Genomic DNA, 18646 nt, shown 5'->3' on the forward strand with positions numbered 1-18646 from the left:
AAGTAAGAACTATGAAGGAAATTTACTTCAGATCAAAATTTTAGGGAAAGTTTGTCTGAGGGGGTGACCTCTGGGCTGAAATCGATGTGAAGAGCTGGGGGATGAGCATTCCAGACCGGAAACAGCATGTTTAAAAGCCTGGGTGGGAAACAACTTGAGTTTTCAAGCAACCGAAAAGTAGCTGATGTGACCAAAGCAGGGAATCAATTTCAAACATTAAATTGGATGTGTGAAGTGATAGAAAGGAAGAAGTGCTGGTTCCAAAGAATCTGGCTAGATCAGCTGAGTTGATATCAGGGTTACTTAGGGAGATGCAGAATTCTGGGAGAAGATCAGGTTTGGGTGGAAAGAAAGAAGATATCCATTTGGGGGAGCACTTTTCTGAGGTACTTTCATACTTATTCTTACCACTGCAAACCTGTTTGAATGGCCTCTCATACTAATGCATCCAGTACTAAGGTTTTATCAGGTCATTTCCCCTTCTTCTTCAAGTTTTAGTTGACAAGTCCTCCTGACCAAACCAGTAAATCTCTAATCAGTCCTGTTTTCATCCTTCACAGGATGCGTATGGTCCTGGTCTAGCACCTCTCAGTCTGGTATGATAAAATGTGGACCAGGAAACCTCTTCTTACTCTTGATTCAATACATCCTGCCACTCATTCGCATCTCTTCCTTTCACTTTCAAAGTCGTGGCCTTTCTAAGAAAGTTTGACCACTAAGGAATATGAAAATAAAGAGTCTTTTGTTTTCTTACTTGGTTATTTTGTTTGTCCCTTGTGAATGACCTGTAGGAGGTATCTTTGACAGGTTTGAGTTTGGTATTTGGCAAGATATTCTAAAAAGACAGCACACTTTTCACTGGTGAGCTATCTCAGGTCCCCCAGGGAACCATGAAGAGAAAAGAGCAGGCACAATGGATCTTCTTGGTGCTTGAAAGGTTGTAATAACTTTTAGGATCTCTTTTTCTTTCAGGCTTATTAACTTAAGTAGAAATGCAAAGAGTGGCTGCTTCATCCACCATTAAGTGTTTCATTGCCTCCATGAAGTGTTGGGAGCACCCTTGAACTGTGAACAAACTCCATAGGCTCCACCACTCACCTCCTTCCTCACTGGCCCACCCTCTTCTCTTTCCCCAGTTGCATTAGTCAGAGGCAACCGGCCATCACCTGGTCCTTCCCACGCTGGTACTGACCATAAAAATCAAGAGGAGTGGGCAAGGGAAGTCAGGTGGTGATGGATGACTGGAAGGGACTTATTTTTTATCCCTCATGCAGGTTTTCGCAGGGCCATCTTGGACGTTGTTTTATATTTTAAAATTTAATGAAGATACTAAGCTCTCAGGCCCAGGAAATGCAAGCAATTTTTCTGTCTGGTTCTGCCCTTCACTATGAAACTAGTGGATGTTTCAAGCCATTCAATACACTTCTTGTGTTAGCTGTTTCAAACTGGAAAAAGAAAACAGGTCATGAGGTACACATTTTCCCTTTTAAAATTAGAGTATGTAGCACACATCTCCCTGGTTCTTTTCAGACCAGGCATTAAAAGTCTGGAATGGAGGCTGTAGCATTTATCCTGCTGAGGCCATACACTTTAATTTTTTCTAATGCAATCTTCTGGTACAAGGCTTGGAAGACATATTTTTCTAACCTAGCCATTCTACAATGCCTACTGAATTCTATATGGGCTGCAAAACAAAACAAAATGAGGTTTTGTTTTACCAAACCTTTTGATAGATACATAGGTCATGAAAGGTAGCTTGAGAATTGTTTTCTATTTTATATTTCAAGTAACTGAGCTCCATTTGTTTCATCCTTGGATAAGTTTCTCTCCCAATGTCTCTGCCTTCCCAGTGTCTGGGAAATCTGTGGCATTTCTTTGATTAGAAAGCATAGTCTTAGATCTTCAATCTGTTCTCTTAAAAGATAATTACTGTGCTCATAAGCATGGGCCAAGCTGTAAGGACTCCTCAGAATTAGATACTGCTCCCAAAATAAGTTATGGGAGCTTCATCTTCTGCATTGTTCAAAAATTGTCTGTGGGACAAATTGAGGGTTGATGGGGGGTGGGAGGGAGGGCAGGGTGGGTGATGGGTATTGAGGAGGGCACCTTTTGGGATGAGCACTGGGTGTTGTATGGAAACCAATTTGACAGTAAATTTCATATATTAAAAAATAAAAAATAAAAAATAAATAAAAAAAATTGTCTGTGGGAAGGTGTCTGGGTTTGGAAGAGGATAGAGAGTGGGTGTGTCAGGTCCACCTGGGGCTGTGCAACCTGGGGCAAGTTTTCTCCAGACTTAATGTCCAGTGAGAAGGCTGGCACCATGTCAGACCCCAGCTATATCTCAAAGGTGCAGAAGGCTCCTTAAGGACTTTTCCTTCTTGGAATAAATTTAAGAGAGGTTACATCATTGCTTTTGAAGCCTCTTATTTCCAGACCTGAAAAAAATACAAAGAAACTTCATTTTCTTTGGATCCTATATGGTCTTGAATTCAGCTGTTGTGGTTCCTCAGTCTGTGGTTCCTCAATTCCAGAACCACAGAAACAGTTGTAAATTAATTTGATGATTCCTCAGTAAGAAGACAGCTGCTGCTCAGTGACCAGTTGGACTTTGGAGATAAAATTAAAAAAAAAAAAGTGCTTGTCTCCACAGTTGAAATTGTTCATCATCTGATTTTGGTATAGAATTTGCTGTTACTTTACCCTTTATTCCCTGCTGTGTTAGCTCTTGGCCATCTTTAACACCTCTCCATCCCTTTTACTTAGGCCTTGGAGTACCTTTTCAAGTTCATCGTGCAGTCCAGGATCCTGTACTCCCGAGCCACCTGTGGGATGGAAGAGGAGCAATTCCGGTCCAGCATCCAAGAACTTTTCCAGTCCATCCGGTTTGTGCTCAGTCTGGACAGCAGAAACTCAGAAACACTCCTTTTCACTCAGGTCTGTAAGCTGCAGGGAAATTTTGCTGCTGGATCCTTGTCTGTCTTAATGGCTGGTTTCTTTGTCCTCTGGCTTCTAGAGTTGAAGAAGCCCTGCCAGGCTCCTATGTGTTGGGTAAAGGGTGACTTGAAGGAAATACCTAATAGAACAAAATGCTATTTTTACTTCAAAGTCAGCTATGTCCCAGCTACCAAATATAAGATAGCCCAGTGGCTTTAGGGTGGGGAAGAAGCACAACTTTATTCTCAGAAGGCTCTTTAATTTTTTTTTTAATTTTTTCAACTTTGAGAGAGAGCAAGCACAACCAGGGGAGGAGCATGGAGGAGAGACAGAATCCCAAGCAGGCTCCATGCTACCAGCACACAGCCCGATGAGGGCCTCCAGCTCAGAACATTGAGATCATGACCTGAGCTGAGATCAAGAGTCAGACGCTCAACCAGCTGAGCTACCCAGGCACCCCTCAGAAGCCCTCTTTAAACCAAATATATTTAGTTACATACTTTTTGTCATTTATGAACATCTTATTTAAAGGGGATATTTATAACATAATGGAGAATTTTATTTCCTAGTCACTGTTAATTTTTTTTTAACTTTTTAAATAAACTTTAGTACTTATCCGTTCCAGAAGTTAAGAGTGAAATAGGCAGAAATAACTAGAAAACTTTGCTTAAGAATTAAGATTAGGGGCACTTGGGTGGCTCAGTCAGTGAAGCGTCCGACTTCGGTTCAGGTCATGATCTCACAGACTGTGGGTTGGAGCCCCACATCGGGCTCTGCACTGACAGCTCAGAACCTGGAGCCTGTTTTGGATTCTGTGTCTCCCTCTCTCTCTCTGCCCCTCCCCTGCTCACACTCTGTCTTTCTCTCTCTCTCAAAAATAAACTTTAAATTTTTTTTTAAAGAATTAAGATAAAATTCTATTAGAAATATCAGTGTGGGAAGGAAATTTGCTTCCTTATATTAGAAATGCCCAGTTAGCACTGTTGGTGGGAATGCAAATTGGTGCAGCCGCTCTGGAAAGCAGTGTGGAGGTTCCTCAGAAAATTAAAAATAGACCTACCCTATGACCCAGCAATAGCACTGCTAGGAATTTATCCAAGGGATACAGGAGTACTGATGCATAGGGGCACTTGTACCCCAATGTTTATAGCAGCACTCTCAACAATAGCCAAATTATGGAAAGAGCCTAAATGTCCATCAACTGATGAATGGATAAAGAAATTGTGGTTTATATACACAATGGAATACTATGTGGCAATGAGAAAGAATGAAATATGGCCTTTTGTAGCAACGTGGATGGCACTGGAGAGTGTGATGCTAAGTGAAATAAGCCATACAGAGAAAGACAGATACCATATGGTTTCACTCTTATGTGGATCCTGAGAAACGTAACAGAAACCCATGAGGGAGGGGAAGGAAAAAAAAAAGAAAAGAGGTTAGAGTGGGAGAGAGCCAAAGCATAAGAGACTGTTAAAAACTGAGAACAAACTGAGGGTTGATGGGGGGTGGGAGGGAGGGGAGGGTGGGTGATGGGTATTGAGGAGGGCACCTTTTGGGATGAGCATTGGGTGTTGTATGGAAACCAATTTGACAGTAAATTTCATATATTAATAAATAAATAAATAAATAAATAAATAAATAAATAAATAAATAAAAAGAAATGCCCAGTTAGTTAATCTGTTACCTTTTCCAAGTAGCTTCATCCTAGAAAGGATCCAAGATAGTGTTTATTACCCCAGTCACAAGGGGGTTATTTTCTTATACAAATAAATTCAGAATTTTATCTAATAGATTCCATTTCTTTGATTTTTTTGAAGCCAATTATTATTCAAAACCTATCAGCAAAGATCAGACAGCCTCTCTCACATCCATTCATTCAGTTGCTGCCAGGACTGTCATGAGTGCAAATATATGTTTAAATATCTCCTTTAAGATTAGAGTAGTCTGGGGGGGCGCCTGGGTGGCTCAGTTGGTTAAGCATCCAACTCTTGATTTTGGCTCAGGTCATGATCCTACAGTTCATGAGATCGAGTCCTGAGTTGGGCTCTGTGCTGACAGTGCAGAGCCTGCTTGGGATTCTTTTTCTCCCTCTCTCGACCTCTCCCCTGCTCTCACACTGTCTCTCTCTGGTTCATTCTCTGTCTCTCTCTCTCTCTCTCTCTCTCTCTCGAAATAAATGAACATTTAAAAAAAAGATTAGAATAGTCTGCTTTTTTGTTTTCCACTTGACCCTATGTTGCCCCAATGCCAATTGCCTTTAAGCCCCTTGGACCAGAGAACAGGTGAGCAACTGTGAATGAAACTCTTTAAGTGAGGATTCTTCAAGGTCTCCAGGTGCCTCTGTAAGAAAGGCTCATTTGATGGTCTCTCCCCCCGAGTACTCCAAGCAACTCCTCTTCCTCCTTGTGTCTCTCCTCTAGCTCATTGGTTCCTGCCAACAAGGGCCCAGGACACCTACTCTTCCTTTCAGCATACAGAGATATGGGGAGCTCAGAGGTAGCTAGCAGAGCAGGGCAGATATGCTTTCTGAGAACTTGGCAATGCCTTGTACTGCATGGCATACTCCTATCTCATCAGGATAGTTCAGATTTAGTCTCAGCTTAGACCCATGTCAGGATCAGACCTGCTTCTTTGGTGCCAGGCTCATGTTTCATAAGTTTCAGAATTCTCAGCAAGTCTGTGGTTCAGTCAGATTATGTCTTTGCTTCTGACCACTAGGAGATGTTAGGGTGCAAGGATCCTTCTGTTCTGGTGCATAAGTATGGGAAAGCTCACCATTTAAGAGAGCATTTACTATTTGCCTTTGATTATTAAGGACCTGCTTTTCCCCCTTTGTCTTTTGTATCTAACTGCTTATGACAGCATGTTTTTGTGCTTGTTCTAATCATTGCAAAAAAATCTCTGCTATCCCAGGAAGTTTTAATCTATAGATAGAATTCATGTAAGTTCTATTCTTGGGCCTGGCCTGAGCAGAATTCATGTAAGTTCAATTCTTGGGCCTGGCCTTAGCATAGACTGTAGAATGACAGACATGTTTCCCCATGGCATACATTTTTACTCACTCTAGGCCTGCTTGATAAAGCAGTCAAGGAAAACAGCCTCCCATTCACTACCTGCCACGCAGAAAAAGTACACTCTCATCTTCTCATCTCAAAGTGACATTTCATTACCCTTTGTGAATTCTAGGTTAATAATGTAAGAGTATTGAGAAGTGGAAAAGCTTTCTTCATGTTGCTTCCATGTAGACAAGAGAGAATGCGGACCAGTATTTATTGAAAGCCAATGATGTGCCAAGCACTCTAACTGGAAACTAACTTAATGCATCTAATTTTTTTCATGCCAATACCAGGAGATAAGTGATATTATCATCTTTATTTTATAGATAAGAAAACTGATATTAGGCAAATAACTCACCCAAGGTGATGCGACAGATAAGTAGTAAAGTTGAGATTTGAACTCATGTCTGTCTAATTCCAAAAGCCATTCTCTTTCTCCTATACTACTCTGCCTGTAAAAGGCTCTTGAACTATTATCAGGTATTCATAAAGAGTCTACCTCATGGGTCTACCAGAGCCAAGATCCATGAAGAGAAGTCTCCGAACACACAGACTCCTGCCCATGCCCAAGGCCATCTAGGTTGCTGAACTCTATGCCAACATAATCATCAGTTGTCAAGAATTCATAGCTGACTAAATCCATACAGTCTCCATCCTTTTGGATTTACACTTGAGACTGCCAAGCATCACAGATGAAGGGCATCATTTATAAAGTCTTCAGATTTCATGGTTTCAGATAAATGTGTCCATCCTGGGGGAAATGGTCCAGCTCACAGAGCTGGATTGCTGGCTACAGGGCTGTGAACGGAGTTCAGCTCATGCTGCTTGGTGGTGCCCAGCTCTCTCTGCTATAGTTTCTTTGAGAGGTTCCTGGCTTGAATTTGAGACCAAAATTAGAAAGTCAAGTGTTTGATCATAGAGACAGACAAAAAATTTAAATCCATTTTGTAAACAAAATAGCTATGGCTGTTAAACCGTATTGAGCTGATTTCTTTTTATATTCCCTTCTCTTGCCAGCAAATATGCTGGCAAGTTATGAAAGTTTCAAGTGGCCTGGGCCCCAGCAAATTTTGTTTTGGTTTCCTTTGTACTCTTCCCTGTTTTATGCCCCAAGGGTGCTGTAGGGATGTGTGGAGTCAAAGGCCAGGGAGGAGCTCATGTGAGACAGGGGTGCTACAATGCCATTTCAACCTCTTGTATTATTATTGTCTGAGCATGTGAGAAAGACAGACAACGAACTCTGTGCTAACTGCAGCTTCACTTGCTTCTGCAGGCTGCACTCCTCAATTCTTTCCCAACCATCTTTGATGAGCTGCTGCAAATGTTCACCGTGCAGGAGGTGGCAGAGTTTGTAAGAGGGACTCTGGGGAGCATGCCCAGCACTGTGCACATTGGGCAGTCAATGGATGTGGTGAAGCTGCAGTCCATCGCCAGGACCGTGGATAGCCGCCTGTTTTCTTTCTCAGGTAAATCAAGTTGGGATGAGAATCAGACTCACCTTTCCTCCTTTCCAGGGTGTTGTCAAGTGGTAATCAAAGGATCAGTTTTATCAACCATCATGCAAGAAGCCTGTGGCCCTAAAAATTCAGAGTTTTGGGTAAACTCCATTAGATACTACAGCCAAGATCTAGGCCTACTGCCTCACTCATGATTTATCCCTAGGGACCCACACCCTGGGGCATGCCCATGAGGTGGCTTGTGGAGCAACTTCTAGGCCTACAGGCCTAGCCAGCTTCCCCCACACCCAGCAAGATGGAAAGGAGGGGGAACAAGAGAGAAGGGGATCCCAATGGGGATAAGGATAAGTCAAGGAAATAAGAGAGATCTTGAAAGGGGGCCCTGAGGACCGACTGTGTTTTCTTTGTTCCTTATCTCACCAGTCACATAGATTCCCTTCCTGTCTTTGAAAGACAGAGAGATGGACAGTGAGCCTTCCATACTCCCCAAGAGGTCAAGACAGACTAACAAATGATCAACAGCCCAGATTGCCTTTCAGAAAGAACCTGCACATTCACACCTGAAACCACATTCAAGAGATCATCCTGGCAGTGGTACCAAATATTCAGTGGCCAAATGTTATGATCAATATGAAACTGATCCTTTAAATGGAATGTTACAATCAGAATAAATTTCTAGGGCACAGGAATAAATCTGAAATTTGAGAAAAACAATTATTATTAGAATTTTTATAACTATAATTTTTGGTAATAAAAATTTTTAAGTTGGACTTTTAAAGTATATGAACAGTAATTTATCAACCAAGTGCTACACATAATTGCAATACTAAATAAATGTTCCCTTTAACTTAACTCTGCCAGTGTAAGGTATTATTCATGGCAAAGCTGCCACCAGGAGAGTCATCTTTTCTCTACCAGTAGCTATTTATGGTAAACACTTCTCTCTTCCTCAGTTCCTAGATTAAAGATTTTATCACTAGTTTGGACACATTAGCACTGAGGCCACTGCACACATTCAAGCTTTGTGCACTGCTTAAAGATGCTTTCTGAATATGTGGGAAGAGGGACATCAGACTGCCCTCACTGACATCCTTTATTTCTAATATTATCGCATGCACTTGCTGCTTCCCATAATCACTTAAGAAAAATTGTTCTTTGGGCAGCCTTGGTGGCTCCGTCAGCTGAGCGTCCAACTTCGGTTCAGGTCATGATCTCACACAGCTCATGAGTTCGAGCCCCATGTCGGGCTCTGTGCTGACAGCTCAGAGTCTGGAGCCTGCTTCAGATTCTGTGTCTCCCTCTCTCTCTCTGCCCCTCACCCACTCGTGCCATGTCACTGTCTCTCAAAAACAAATAAACATTAAAAAAAATTTTTTAAAAGAAAGAAAAATTGTTCTTAAACTTTATGTGGCAGTGACACATGTAGTTGGATTTTGAGATGACAAGCCACCCCCAAATTCTCATTTGCATCTCAATTTCACTGAATGCTTCAGTTGCAACATGTTCCTTGAAGCAGCACCTTAAGGTGGTGTCTCTTAAGCAACACTTATATTCTCAGAGCACATCAGTTTGGTCTTTTCAGCTGGTTCCAGTAATAAACTATTTTCTCAGCAGATAGTTATTGGTTGATATAAATCCTGCTATGTTCGTATAATTTTGGACTGCAAAATGTATTATGAACTTCTCTTTTGTCTACACATCCTTTTAAACATAGAATAGCTATCATTCCATTTTATATTCTAACTATTTGACAAGACAACCCCCAAATCTCTTGTATGTCATGTAGTTTGTCTTTGGCTAAAAAACAGATTTTCTTTCTGAATTTTATCTGAAACATGTAATTGTGGTCAAATGTGAACAATAAATCCAAAATGCCCTGGTGTGTTTGCATTACTGACAATCTGACTAAATCCTGCCGGCCAGGTATGAAGGTACCTGTAGAATCACACAGTCACTGACCACATAGGAATGCAGAGCATCACAAACATGTTCACACTTGTATTTCACTTTGTCTTCTCACCACACCTGTGAAGTAAATCCAATTAGCACCTCATTGTACACATAGGAAAAATCAAGCCCATTGGAGGAATCAACCTGCCTAAGGTCTTAGGATGAATTAATAAAAGATCTTGAACTAGGATTCAGCCTTCCTGACAGGGTTCTTTTTTTTTTAAGTTTATTTATTTATTTTGAGAGAGAAAGAGTGTGTGAGTATGTGTGTGTGCGCGTGCACATGCACACACTAGTTGGGGAGGGGCAGAGAGAGAGGTAGAGAGAGAATCCCAAGTGGGCTCCTGGCTGTCAGCGTAGAGCCTGATATTGGGCTTGATCTCTTGAACTGTGAGATCATGACCTGAGCCGAAACCAAGGGCCAGACACTTAACCAACTGAGCCACCCAGATGCCCCTGTCAGGGTCCTAAATATAGTTGTCTCCTGATAGTGTTGTTCAGTTAACAGGGAGGGGAAAACTTAGGATTGGCAGTAAGGGTTAGCTAATTATCAAAGGCTTATGAGAAGACAAAATCCTGCTACTATTCCATTCATTGCTGTGGGCATGCCAAGCTTGTCCACTAAGCCTAAGGGGAAAAGGAGGTAGGCCTAATGGCTGCCACAAAGTAAATGCTCATGGGGGGAAGGGGGGAGTGCCAGGCCAACTAGTCAGAGCATCATAAAGAGTGACCATTTATAATGCATAGCAGGTCTGCAGGTTCAATCAGTGTAGTTCATAGAACTAGGTATGTCAATTGAATGGAATTTTCAGTGTAAGCTATGCTTTTAATTTGGGATCTAGTCGTTAAAGAGATTTCATTTGGGAGCAATTTCCTAACATTCATCCTGCACAAAATACCATAGATACTGAGGCTTGAAATGAGAAAGAAGGAAAGAGAAATGGAAGGATAATGCTGTGGGATGTTTTATAATGTCCAGGAGGTGGGCTTTTTGGCCCTCATAAGGGAAGGGAGTGGCCTCCATCTTGGCACTGGTTTCAACCCCATTTGCTTTGAGACCAGTTAAGTCTCGCAGTGTCACTGGCTCCCAGAAGTAGCTAGTTCTTCTCTAAAGGGCTTCTTCACCTTTGTGTTTTCTCTCTCAGAATCCCGCCGCATCCTGCTTCCTGTGGTTCTCCATCACATTCACCTTCACCTGAGGCAGCAGAAGGAGCTGCTGATCTGCTCAGGGATTCTTGGCAGCATCTTCTCCATCGTCAAGACCAGCTCTCTGGTAGCGGCCCCGTGCCCACTCCATCTCCCCTCAGCTCTGCCCCAGTCTTGTATTACTTTAACCAGAGGCAGACCAACAAAGATCACTTTGTACACTTCTCAGTCAGAGAAGCTTTCATCAGTGGCAGGAAGGTGCTCAAGTGAGCAGAGGCCTGTGTATGCTGAGCAGGCTTCTCAACACAACACAGTTTTGCTATTTGAAAAAGTTGCATTTCTGAAATGTAGTTCTCTTTAACACCAGAAAGCCGAATCCTGTGCCATGTTCTGTTATTATCAAAAGGTATTAATCCTATGTTCCTGAGAGTGTTCTGAGGATACTAAGGCACAAGCACAGGGAGGCAAGCCCAGGCTGAGAGGCAGCTTGCTCATTCAGACTTTTCTGTCAGCTTCCTGGCAGCTTGATTCCACCCATATGACATTCCATACCATGCCAGATGAGGTCAGGACATAGGAGAGATAATTGTTGCCCACAAGAGTTCTGAGCCTCATGGGATGATAGAGTTGGACTTTAAAGATGAGGTTTCAACTGGTACTGCTTTTGCCTATTTTCTTTCCTCTTTACTTTTTCTTTTAAAAAGAGGTCTATGGTGGGAGGGGAAGGAAGGAAGGAAAGACATGTATCAGGCATGAATAAAGGTAGGAATTTATTTTAATGATATTTATTTTATGTATTTATGGTAATAGGAAAAATGGTTATTTCTTAGAGAAAATTTGTAAACTATAGGAAAGTATAAAGAAAGAAATTAAGAACAAGAATGAGTTTTTTATTACAACATCTTAAGAGGAGATGAGGTTTCTGGAGAATAAAATTACAACTGCATTTAAAATGAAGGCCAGTATTCTAGATGAGTCTTTTTTTTTTTTTTTTGTCAGTTATATCCATATCCAAAATCTTGTCCCATTTTGTGTCTGTCTTTTCATTTTTGCTGCTATTTCTTTTGATAAACAGAATAATTAATTCTAATGCAACAGAATGTATGTCCTTTCATTTATGGTTACTGCTTTCTCTGTATTTTCCTAGAATAAAGTTACATAGATACTCCTCTATAAAAAATAAATAAAATAAAATGAAGGCCAGTAGACAGGTGATAAGAGTGCAAGGTTAGGCTATCCATGTGGAACAGGAGAGGTCCTGAAAAAAAAAAAGAGTGTGGTTGGTTTGAGTGAGATACAGGGCCTCAATAGGGTGCTTTGGTGTCCAGACTTAAAGTACCATCTGGTGACAGGGCCCTGCTTGGCAGAGTGCCTATGGTGCTTGTAGTGGCCCTATTGTTTGCTCTTGGCTCCAGGCAAGGCTTGGCAGCTCTCCCTCCCACCAGGCCTCAGAGAGGCAACACCAAGCACATAAGGTCTATTAGCAGCCCAAGGCCAGACTTGAGGAAGTGGGAGACTTATTGCTAAATAAAGGAGAGAAACTGAAGGGAAAATAAAGGGAAGGAAAGGAATGGAGGAGGAATGGAAACAGGTAAAAACCTGAAAGAGATGGTCTGGTTGTATCTGTGGTACTAGAGTCAGGTGCAATTAGTTGCTTACAACTAGTCAGAGAGACATCACAGGTGAGAGTGTTAGCGATCAGTATAGCAGATGATAAAAATGACTTTAGCACCAAGAGTTGCTCCAATTCTTCATGTGGAATGGGTCACAGTATAATTATATTAAATGAATGGATTGGGGTGGAATTTAAGCTCCATGAGCATAAAGATACTATCTTCCTTGTTCACCTTTGTATACTCAGGTTCACAAAAAGTGAGTGGCACATGGTAACTGCTTAATGAATAATGGGTTGGTGGATGGATGGACAGATAGACATTTGTACCAGTAATAATAAAAAGAGGCTGGAGAAGGGGCAGTGAGAATCTCTGTGAGATAAATAAAATTAGGCTACAAGATTTGAGATTCAACATGAGAGGTCTATAGAAGGACAGCACAGACACTTCCTAAATTCAGAGTGTGGTGGCTGAGAAGCAGCCCTTAGTGGGGTCCTGCCATTGTTTTTGTGAGGCTGCCTGAGAAAGACACACTGAGACCAGAGTCCTTCAGGTGGAACAGGAAACATGAGCAAGAATGCTGAGAAGCTCAAAAGAGAGATGTAGACATATCTGAGCAACAGTGGGGCCAGCAAAGCTTGAGATTGCCTAAGGAGAAAGCCCTGAGAAGAAAACATTCCTTTTAAAGACTGAAATACTTTTATGTGCATTCAGGTGTGTGTTAGCAGTCCTGAAGGTGCCACCACCACACCTTGTGGCATGAATACCATTTTCTCAAAGTGTTAGCAGTGTTGTGCTTTCTCCAGACTCTTCTAGGGAAATCAAGGTAAACAGGTACTTCAGGACCTTTGCTTCTGCCTTGTATACTGAAATTAAGGTATCTACCTGAGGTTCAGAACTGTGGGTGTCAAGTGGTGCTGGGTTAGGCGAAGACCTGGCTACCATACCAGGGCAACAGAGACAGGTTTGCCTCACCTTTTCTCAGAGCTGTTGTCCCAGGTCCTTGACATCTCATGCTAGTGAACCCAAAAGCTCAGTGTTGAGAGTCCAATCAGAAGACCACTCCTGATGCCCTAGTGCTGCCAGCTGCACGTCAGCCAGGTTGGTGCTAACGGTGTGCTCTCTCACTGCTCGCTCCAGGAGGCAGATGTCATGGAGGAGGTAGAAATGATGGTGGAGAGCCTCCTGGACGTGCTCTTGCAGACTCTGCTCACCATCATGAGCAAATCGCATGCTCAGGAGGCGGTAAGAGGGCAGCGGTGCCCGCAGTGCACAGCCGAGATCACTGTTAGTAACTAACATTCAGGTTTTCTTGCCTTCTTTTCTAACCTGGGGCTCCTCCACACCAACCCCACCTCCCCATAGCACCACCTTCATCTCCACCTCCCTGCATGGTTGTCAGCATGCTGCCTTCTTCCTTTCTCGCATCTGGCTCCTGTCTCCACTCTGAAGGCTCTATGTTTGTAGTCCCAGAAGTCTACTCTAGGGCACATGTGGGGAATTCTCCCTGTCTCGCTTCCCTGCACACTGTCTCTGTTGGCCTTTGCCTTTGTGCCAACTCATTTCCTGTTCTGTAGAGTGGAGCAGAGATGCAGTAAGAGATTGAAGGGGGAAAATGGAGTATTCCTTCTAGTAGCAGGCTCTCCTAAATGATGTGCACAACAGAATAATTTTCTTAGAATTTGGTTGTATCTACAAACTACTATTTTTGTACACAACATTTGTATCTAAATGTCTAGCATCAGGAAAAAATGTGATGAGTTAGAATTGCACTGGCATTACTGGACAATTAGAAGAGAAACAGCCTGGGGAAATGTCTCAGGAGGGACAGAGAGACAGCCCCCACTCCTCCACCCAGAGTGGACTTCTTACCCCTGATGGCAGAACACAATAAACAGGTTGCACGGACTCTTCCGTTTGGCAGGTGAGAGACTGCAGTGGTTTCCTTGAAGCAAATTCTCTGTGGGAGCTAGCCAAACCCCAGTACGCTAGGGAGGGAAAGGGGGACAGAGAGCAGGCATGTGTTCTGAAGCACTGGGCTTAGAAAGAATGTTCCCTTTGGATCTCCTGTTGAGAGCACTCTCACTATAGGTAAAAAATATGTACCCTGGTGTGTCCTGGTAACCCATCCTTCTGACCAACAACTACACAATGCTTGCTATAGGCCTACCCCTGCTTTATGCACTTTACAAATATTAACTCAGTTAGCAACACTAAATTACATAGTTTTAATGAAGATGATAATAACTGCATAATTTACTGAGCACTTCCTTTACATACTGGACTTTTTCACTGAAAAGTTTTATGTGCATTCATTCCTCCAATCCTCCTACTAAATCTAGGAATTATAGATTATGCCCATTATTATGCCCATGCTCAGATAAAACTGAGGTTCATATACATGTATATGTTCTACACATATACATTTGTAGAATAATTTCATGTGTCTAGAAATGATTTGAGAGCCAAAAATATTGTTGTCAAATGTCCATGAGTTTAAAAATATTTGGTCAGCTTCCCTATGCCAAAAATTGCCCTAAGATGGTAAAATTCTTGGAGTCCTTAAAACAAGGTCTTCTTCCATGTTATCCAAGTTGCAACTTGAAGGAATCTTAAAGGCTCATTTTTGTATCCATAAATTTTTACTTATCTTAAAGCCCATAATTCACCTTCTCATAAAGGTCAGTTTTGACTCTACTTTCCAGAAAGTTATGTCGAACTACTTTGTTCCATCTTCCTGCTCCACTAACCACATGTAAGCTCTATGAGGTCCCCAGAAGAATTTTGAAGAAGGGCCATCCCATCTTGGAGCAATATGGGAAGAGCCCACATTCTGCCCAGAGAAGGCCAAGCACCCTGTTCTGAGTAATCCCTTTCAACTTCAGTACAATGGCCTGGAAATATATAGTGACAAAGGATTGTGTAGCCAAAAATTTCCTAGGAAAAAAACCGAGACTTTCTGTCTCACTTTGCAATATTTCTTTGTTATAGGTTAAGGTTTTACCATTAGTCCCATGCTACAGAAGTCTTATTAAAACTCCCAAGCCCTTCAGAAAACTTAGCAGAAAGGAAAACTCATTTTCAGGGCCAGAGTTCTCACCTTCCCTTTCATGATCATTGGGGCCATCTCAGACCCTTCCTTCTCTCCTTGCCCTCTGTGGATTGGGGAAACACAGCTCTTGTGATTAGTTGCACCAAGTGTTTTCTCGGTTGGTCCTCAGGGTGAGTATGTGTCGTGCCTTCTCTCGCTGCTCCGCCAGATGTGTGACACCCATTACCAGCACCTCCTGGACAACTTCCAGAGCAAAGATGAACTCAAGGTAGGCAGCAAACCTACCTCAGAACTGACTTTTCACCCAGGAAAGGAAACATGCAGCTAAGACTGACCAGGGGCTTTCTCCTGCCAGGGGAGCAAGTACAAGTGACCAGCTCTGCCTAGGGTGAAGGGTTCACCAGCCCCACTTTACAGCTGTGAGTGTACGGCTTCCCAAAGCTGAAAGCCAGCAGTGTTCTTACACACCCAGACCTCAGTAACACTGGCAAGTTTTCACTAATAGCAGCCCTGTGACCATGTCCCTATATGAGAGACTGCTCTAGGCCATCGTAGCTGTCAGCAAACCAGAATTCTTCCCTTTCTTATGAACTCAGCACTCATCTTATATTTTGCCCCTGCAAATCAGACTCCACTGTTTAATAACTATATGATAATTAATAATAATAATAATAATAATAATAATGGCAACTTTTCATTAAAATGTATTTCTGGAAGTGACCTGTAGAGAGCAAAAGTGAGCACTGCCCATTGGCTACAGACTCCAGATCTAGAGCACCAGGGCAGATAGGGCAGAGAAATGGGCCATGATCCAGACAAGGGAGCATTCCCAAGCTTCCAGTGGTATCACTGCTGACAAACTACTGGGGCTATGTCTTTGCCTTAGAATGTGCTACTTACTAAGTTCATCCCTTGACGAGCAAACTATTGCAAATTTTAGTTGTATGCTGCCTCCATTCAGAACCACAGCATTTGCATTTCATAATAATGCATTATATTGTTTTTCATTTGCATGACCTTTATTAATCATATTGTATCAGTTAATAAGTATTAGGCGTCACTTGCTAGTATTTGATCTTGCCTGCCTTTCCACAGACATGGATCTCTGCAGATTGTTATCATTAACTCATTGCCATAAGGTCAGCCTATCTTCTTGGAGGGATGAACTTTGACAGCCTTGAAGTGAGCCAAAAGTTAGCCAGAACCCAAAGCTCACATCCAAGTCAAGCAGTGCTTGAGCTGGGGTGTGGAGCCTGAAAATCCAGTGTTGGCTGTTCTAGAGCATTTTCATCACATGTGTCATACTAACTGATTTGCATCCAAAAGCTCAGGCTAGCATCATTCTCTTACTTTTTAATTAAATGTTTATTTTTATAACAATATATATACATAAATTTTTTATTTTTAAATTTGTTATTCATTTATTGAAAGCCTGCTGTGTGCAAGCACTATACCCAGAACTTTGTGGGTTTTTAAATTTTTAATTATACAGGGTCTTAAAAGTCAAAACATATTACAAAGCTTATAACATAAAATGGTCGTTCCCTGCCTCAACCTGACCCCATGTCCAATTGCCCCAAAAGCAGCCACTTTGAACTCTTTTGCTGTTCTTCAAATTTCTACTGCCATTTAAAATTTTAACTGTCAAAAAAAATGATAAATAAAATTTTAACTGTCAGTTATTATCTATTTTCTTCTTCCCATGAAAGATGAGGGTGATTCTTCTGTATCATTCCCCCCCCCGACACACATACACATCTTTCCTCTCTTTCTTCCAATATAGGTGGTTACTTTATTCCAATATAGTTTGCATACACTCTTGTTTAAATTGGTAATCAACTCTTCTTTATTACAGCTAGGTAAATACTGTGGTGACCCAACTACTATGCTACTACACTTCCTTTCTTGTAAAACTTTGTTTTTTTCTGGAATTAATTGCTCCTTTTGTTATTTGCATGTTTCTTATTTCCTTTTGGTTTTTAAATCTGGCTAGGCTTTGCTACTACCTCTCTGTAATAAATCTCTCCTTCCAGCATTCCTCAAGGTCAAATCTGTTGGATACTGTCAGATCACTTTTTTTTTTCCTGGAAACTTGCCCTGTTTTTATTTGTTTCAGGAAACAAAGTTAGAGACAAAAGTTAGAGACTTTCCTCCTATATGTACAGACTTTTGGATGTCAGTCCTGGGTCTGAAAGTGAAGTGCTCTGGTGCTACTTAGAAGCTGTATATGTGTGCAAGGCTTGTCTCCAGCAGGCTTCCCTGTAGCTGACTAAAGAGGGTCTGGTCATTTGGTCAGAGCATCCTCTAATTCCTATAGCTACTGGTGTGTTCTCTTGGACTTGTGTATTTCCTGAGAGAGGAATCATTTACCCTTCCTAGGGATGGAGTAGCCTGCCAATATTTTGGGAACCAAATAACACAAAGGGTCTGGGGACCTTCCAGTGTAGCAGGTAAACTTTGTATCTGCCTATTTTCATTTTGGCATGTCCACCCTCATATGTTGCTGTATCCTTGAGAACAGATCTCAGTAATCAGCTACTCCAGAGAGCAGCCCACAGTCTTCTGACAGGATGGGGAAAGCCTGGTCACCCAGGGACGTGAGATGGCAGAAGCAATCTTAGGGAGACTGTCAATCAATCTTCCTGGTTTTAGCCCTCATATCCCAGTCCCACAGAGGTACCTGGCGATGCCTACAGTTTCTGAGATCCTTGCTTCCTGTTGCTATCACTTCCAAAGGCTCTTGGCTGTCATCTTTCTCAAGTATATTAAGTCAGTCACCATGAAAGCTTTCAAAATTTGTTCACCTCTTCTGATTACTGTGTTCTTATTTCCTGTTTCCTTTGTCTCTGTGGACATATGTATTTCTTAACTATCATTTTAGAGGATTTGAGCTGAAACAGAGATGAGGGAACATATGCAGTCCACCACACCAAATATAGAGTTCTGTACATATGTTCTTTTTTTCATGACAGCATTATTGAGATATAATTTGCATACCATAAAATTTACACTTTTAAACTATATAGTTAAGTGTCCCTGATTATATCCCTCTTAAAAGACATCACAAATTAACAAGATCAAGCTAATAATTTATAACTTTGCACAAAGAAAAGCCCAAGACCAGATGGCTTAATTGGTACATTCTACCAAATTTTTAAGGAAGAATTAATACCAATCCTTCACAAGCTCTTACAAGAAATAGAAGAGGAGGGAACCCAACTCATTTTATGAGGTCAGTATTACCCTGACCTGGAAACCAAAAACAGACATCACAAGAAAAGAAAACTATAGACCAATATCCCTTATAAATATAAATGCAAAACCTTTAGCAGCATACTAGCAAATAGAATCCAGGAACATATTAAAAGAGGCATACACCATGATCAAGTGGGATTGAACACAGAAATGCAAGGTTGGCTTAATATATGCTAATCA

At 41.7% G+C, this 18646-nt stretch overlaps 1 protein-coding gene across 14 annotated transcripts in view; it reads left to right on the top strand.

The window, feature by feature from the left end:
* Nucleotides 1-18646, top strand: part of DOCK3 (dedicator of cytokinesis 3) — a 600629-nt gene that overhangs the window by 513344 nt on the left and 68639 nt on the right. For 12 of the 14 annotated variants that reach the window (XM_019416991.2, XM_019416982.2, XM_019416983.2 and 9 more), the window contains 5 exons: nt 2767-2937; nt 7267-7459; nt 10546-10673; nt 13300-13446; nt 15381-15479. In XM_019416991.2, the coding sequence (XP_019272536.1) occupies nt 2767-2937; nt 7267-7459; nt 10546-10673; nt 13300-13446; nt 15381-15479 (738 nt within the window). The remainder of the gene's footprint in view (nt 1-2766; nt 2938-7266; nt 7460-10545; nt 10674-13299; nt 13447-15380; nt 15480-18646) is intronic. The other 2 variants (XM_019416980.2, XM_019416989.2) reach the window with 2 other exon arrangements.

This window comes from Panthera pardus, unplaced genomic scaffold (assembly GCF_024362965.1).
Source record: "Panthera pardus isolate Hobbes unplaced genomic scaffold, ASM2436296v1 HiC_scaffold_8, whole genome shotgun sequence".
NCBI lineage: Eukaryota > Metazoa > Chordata > Mammalia > Carnivora > Felidae > Panthera > Panthera pardus.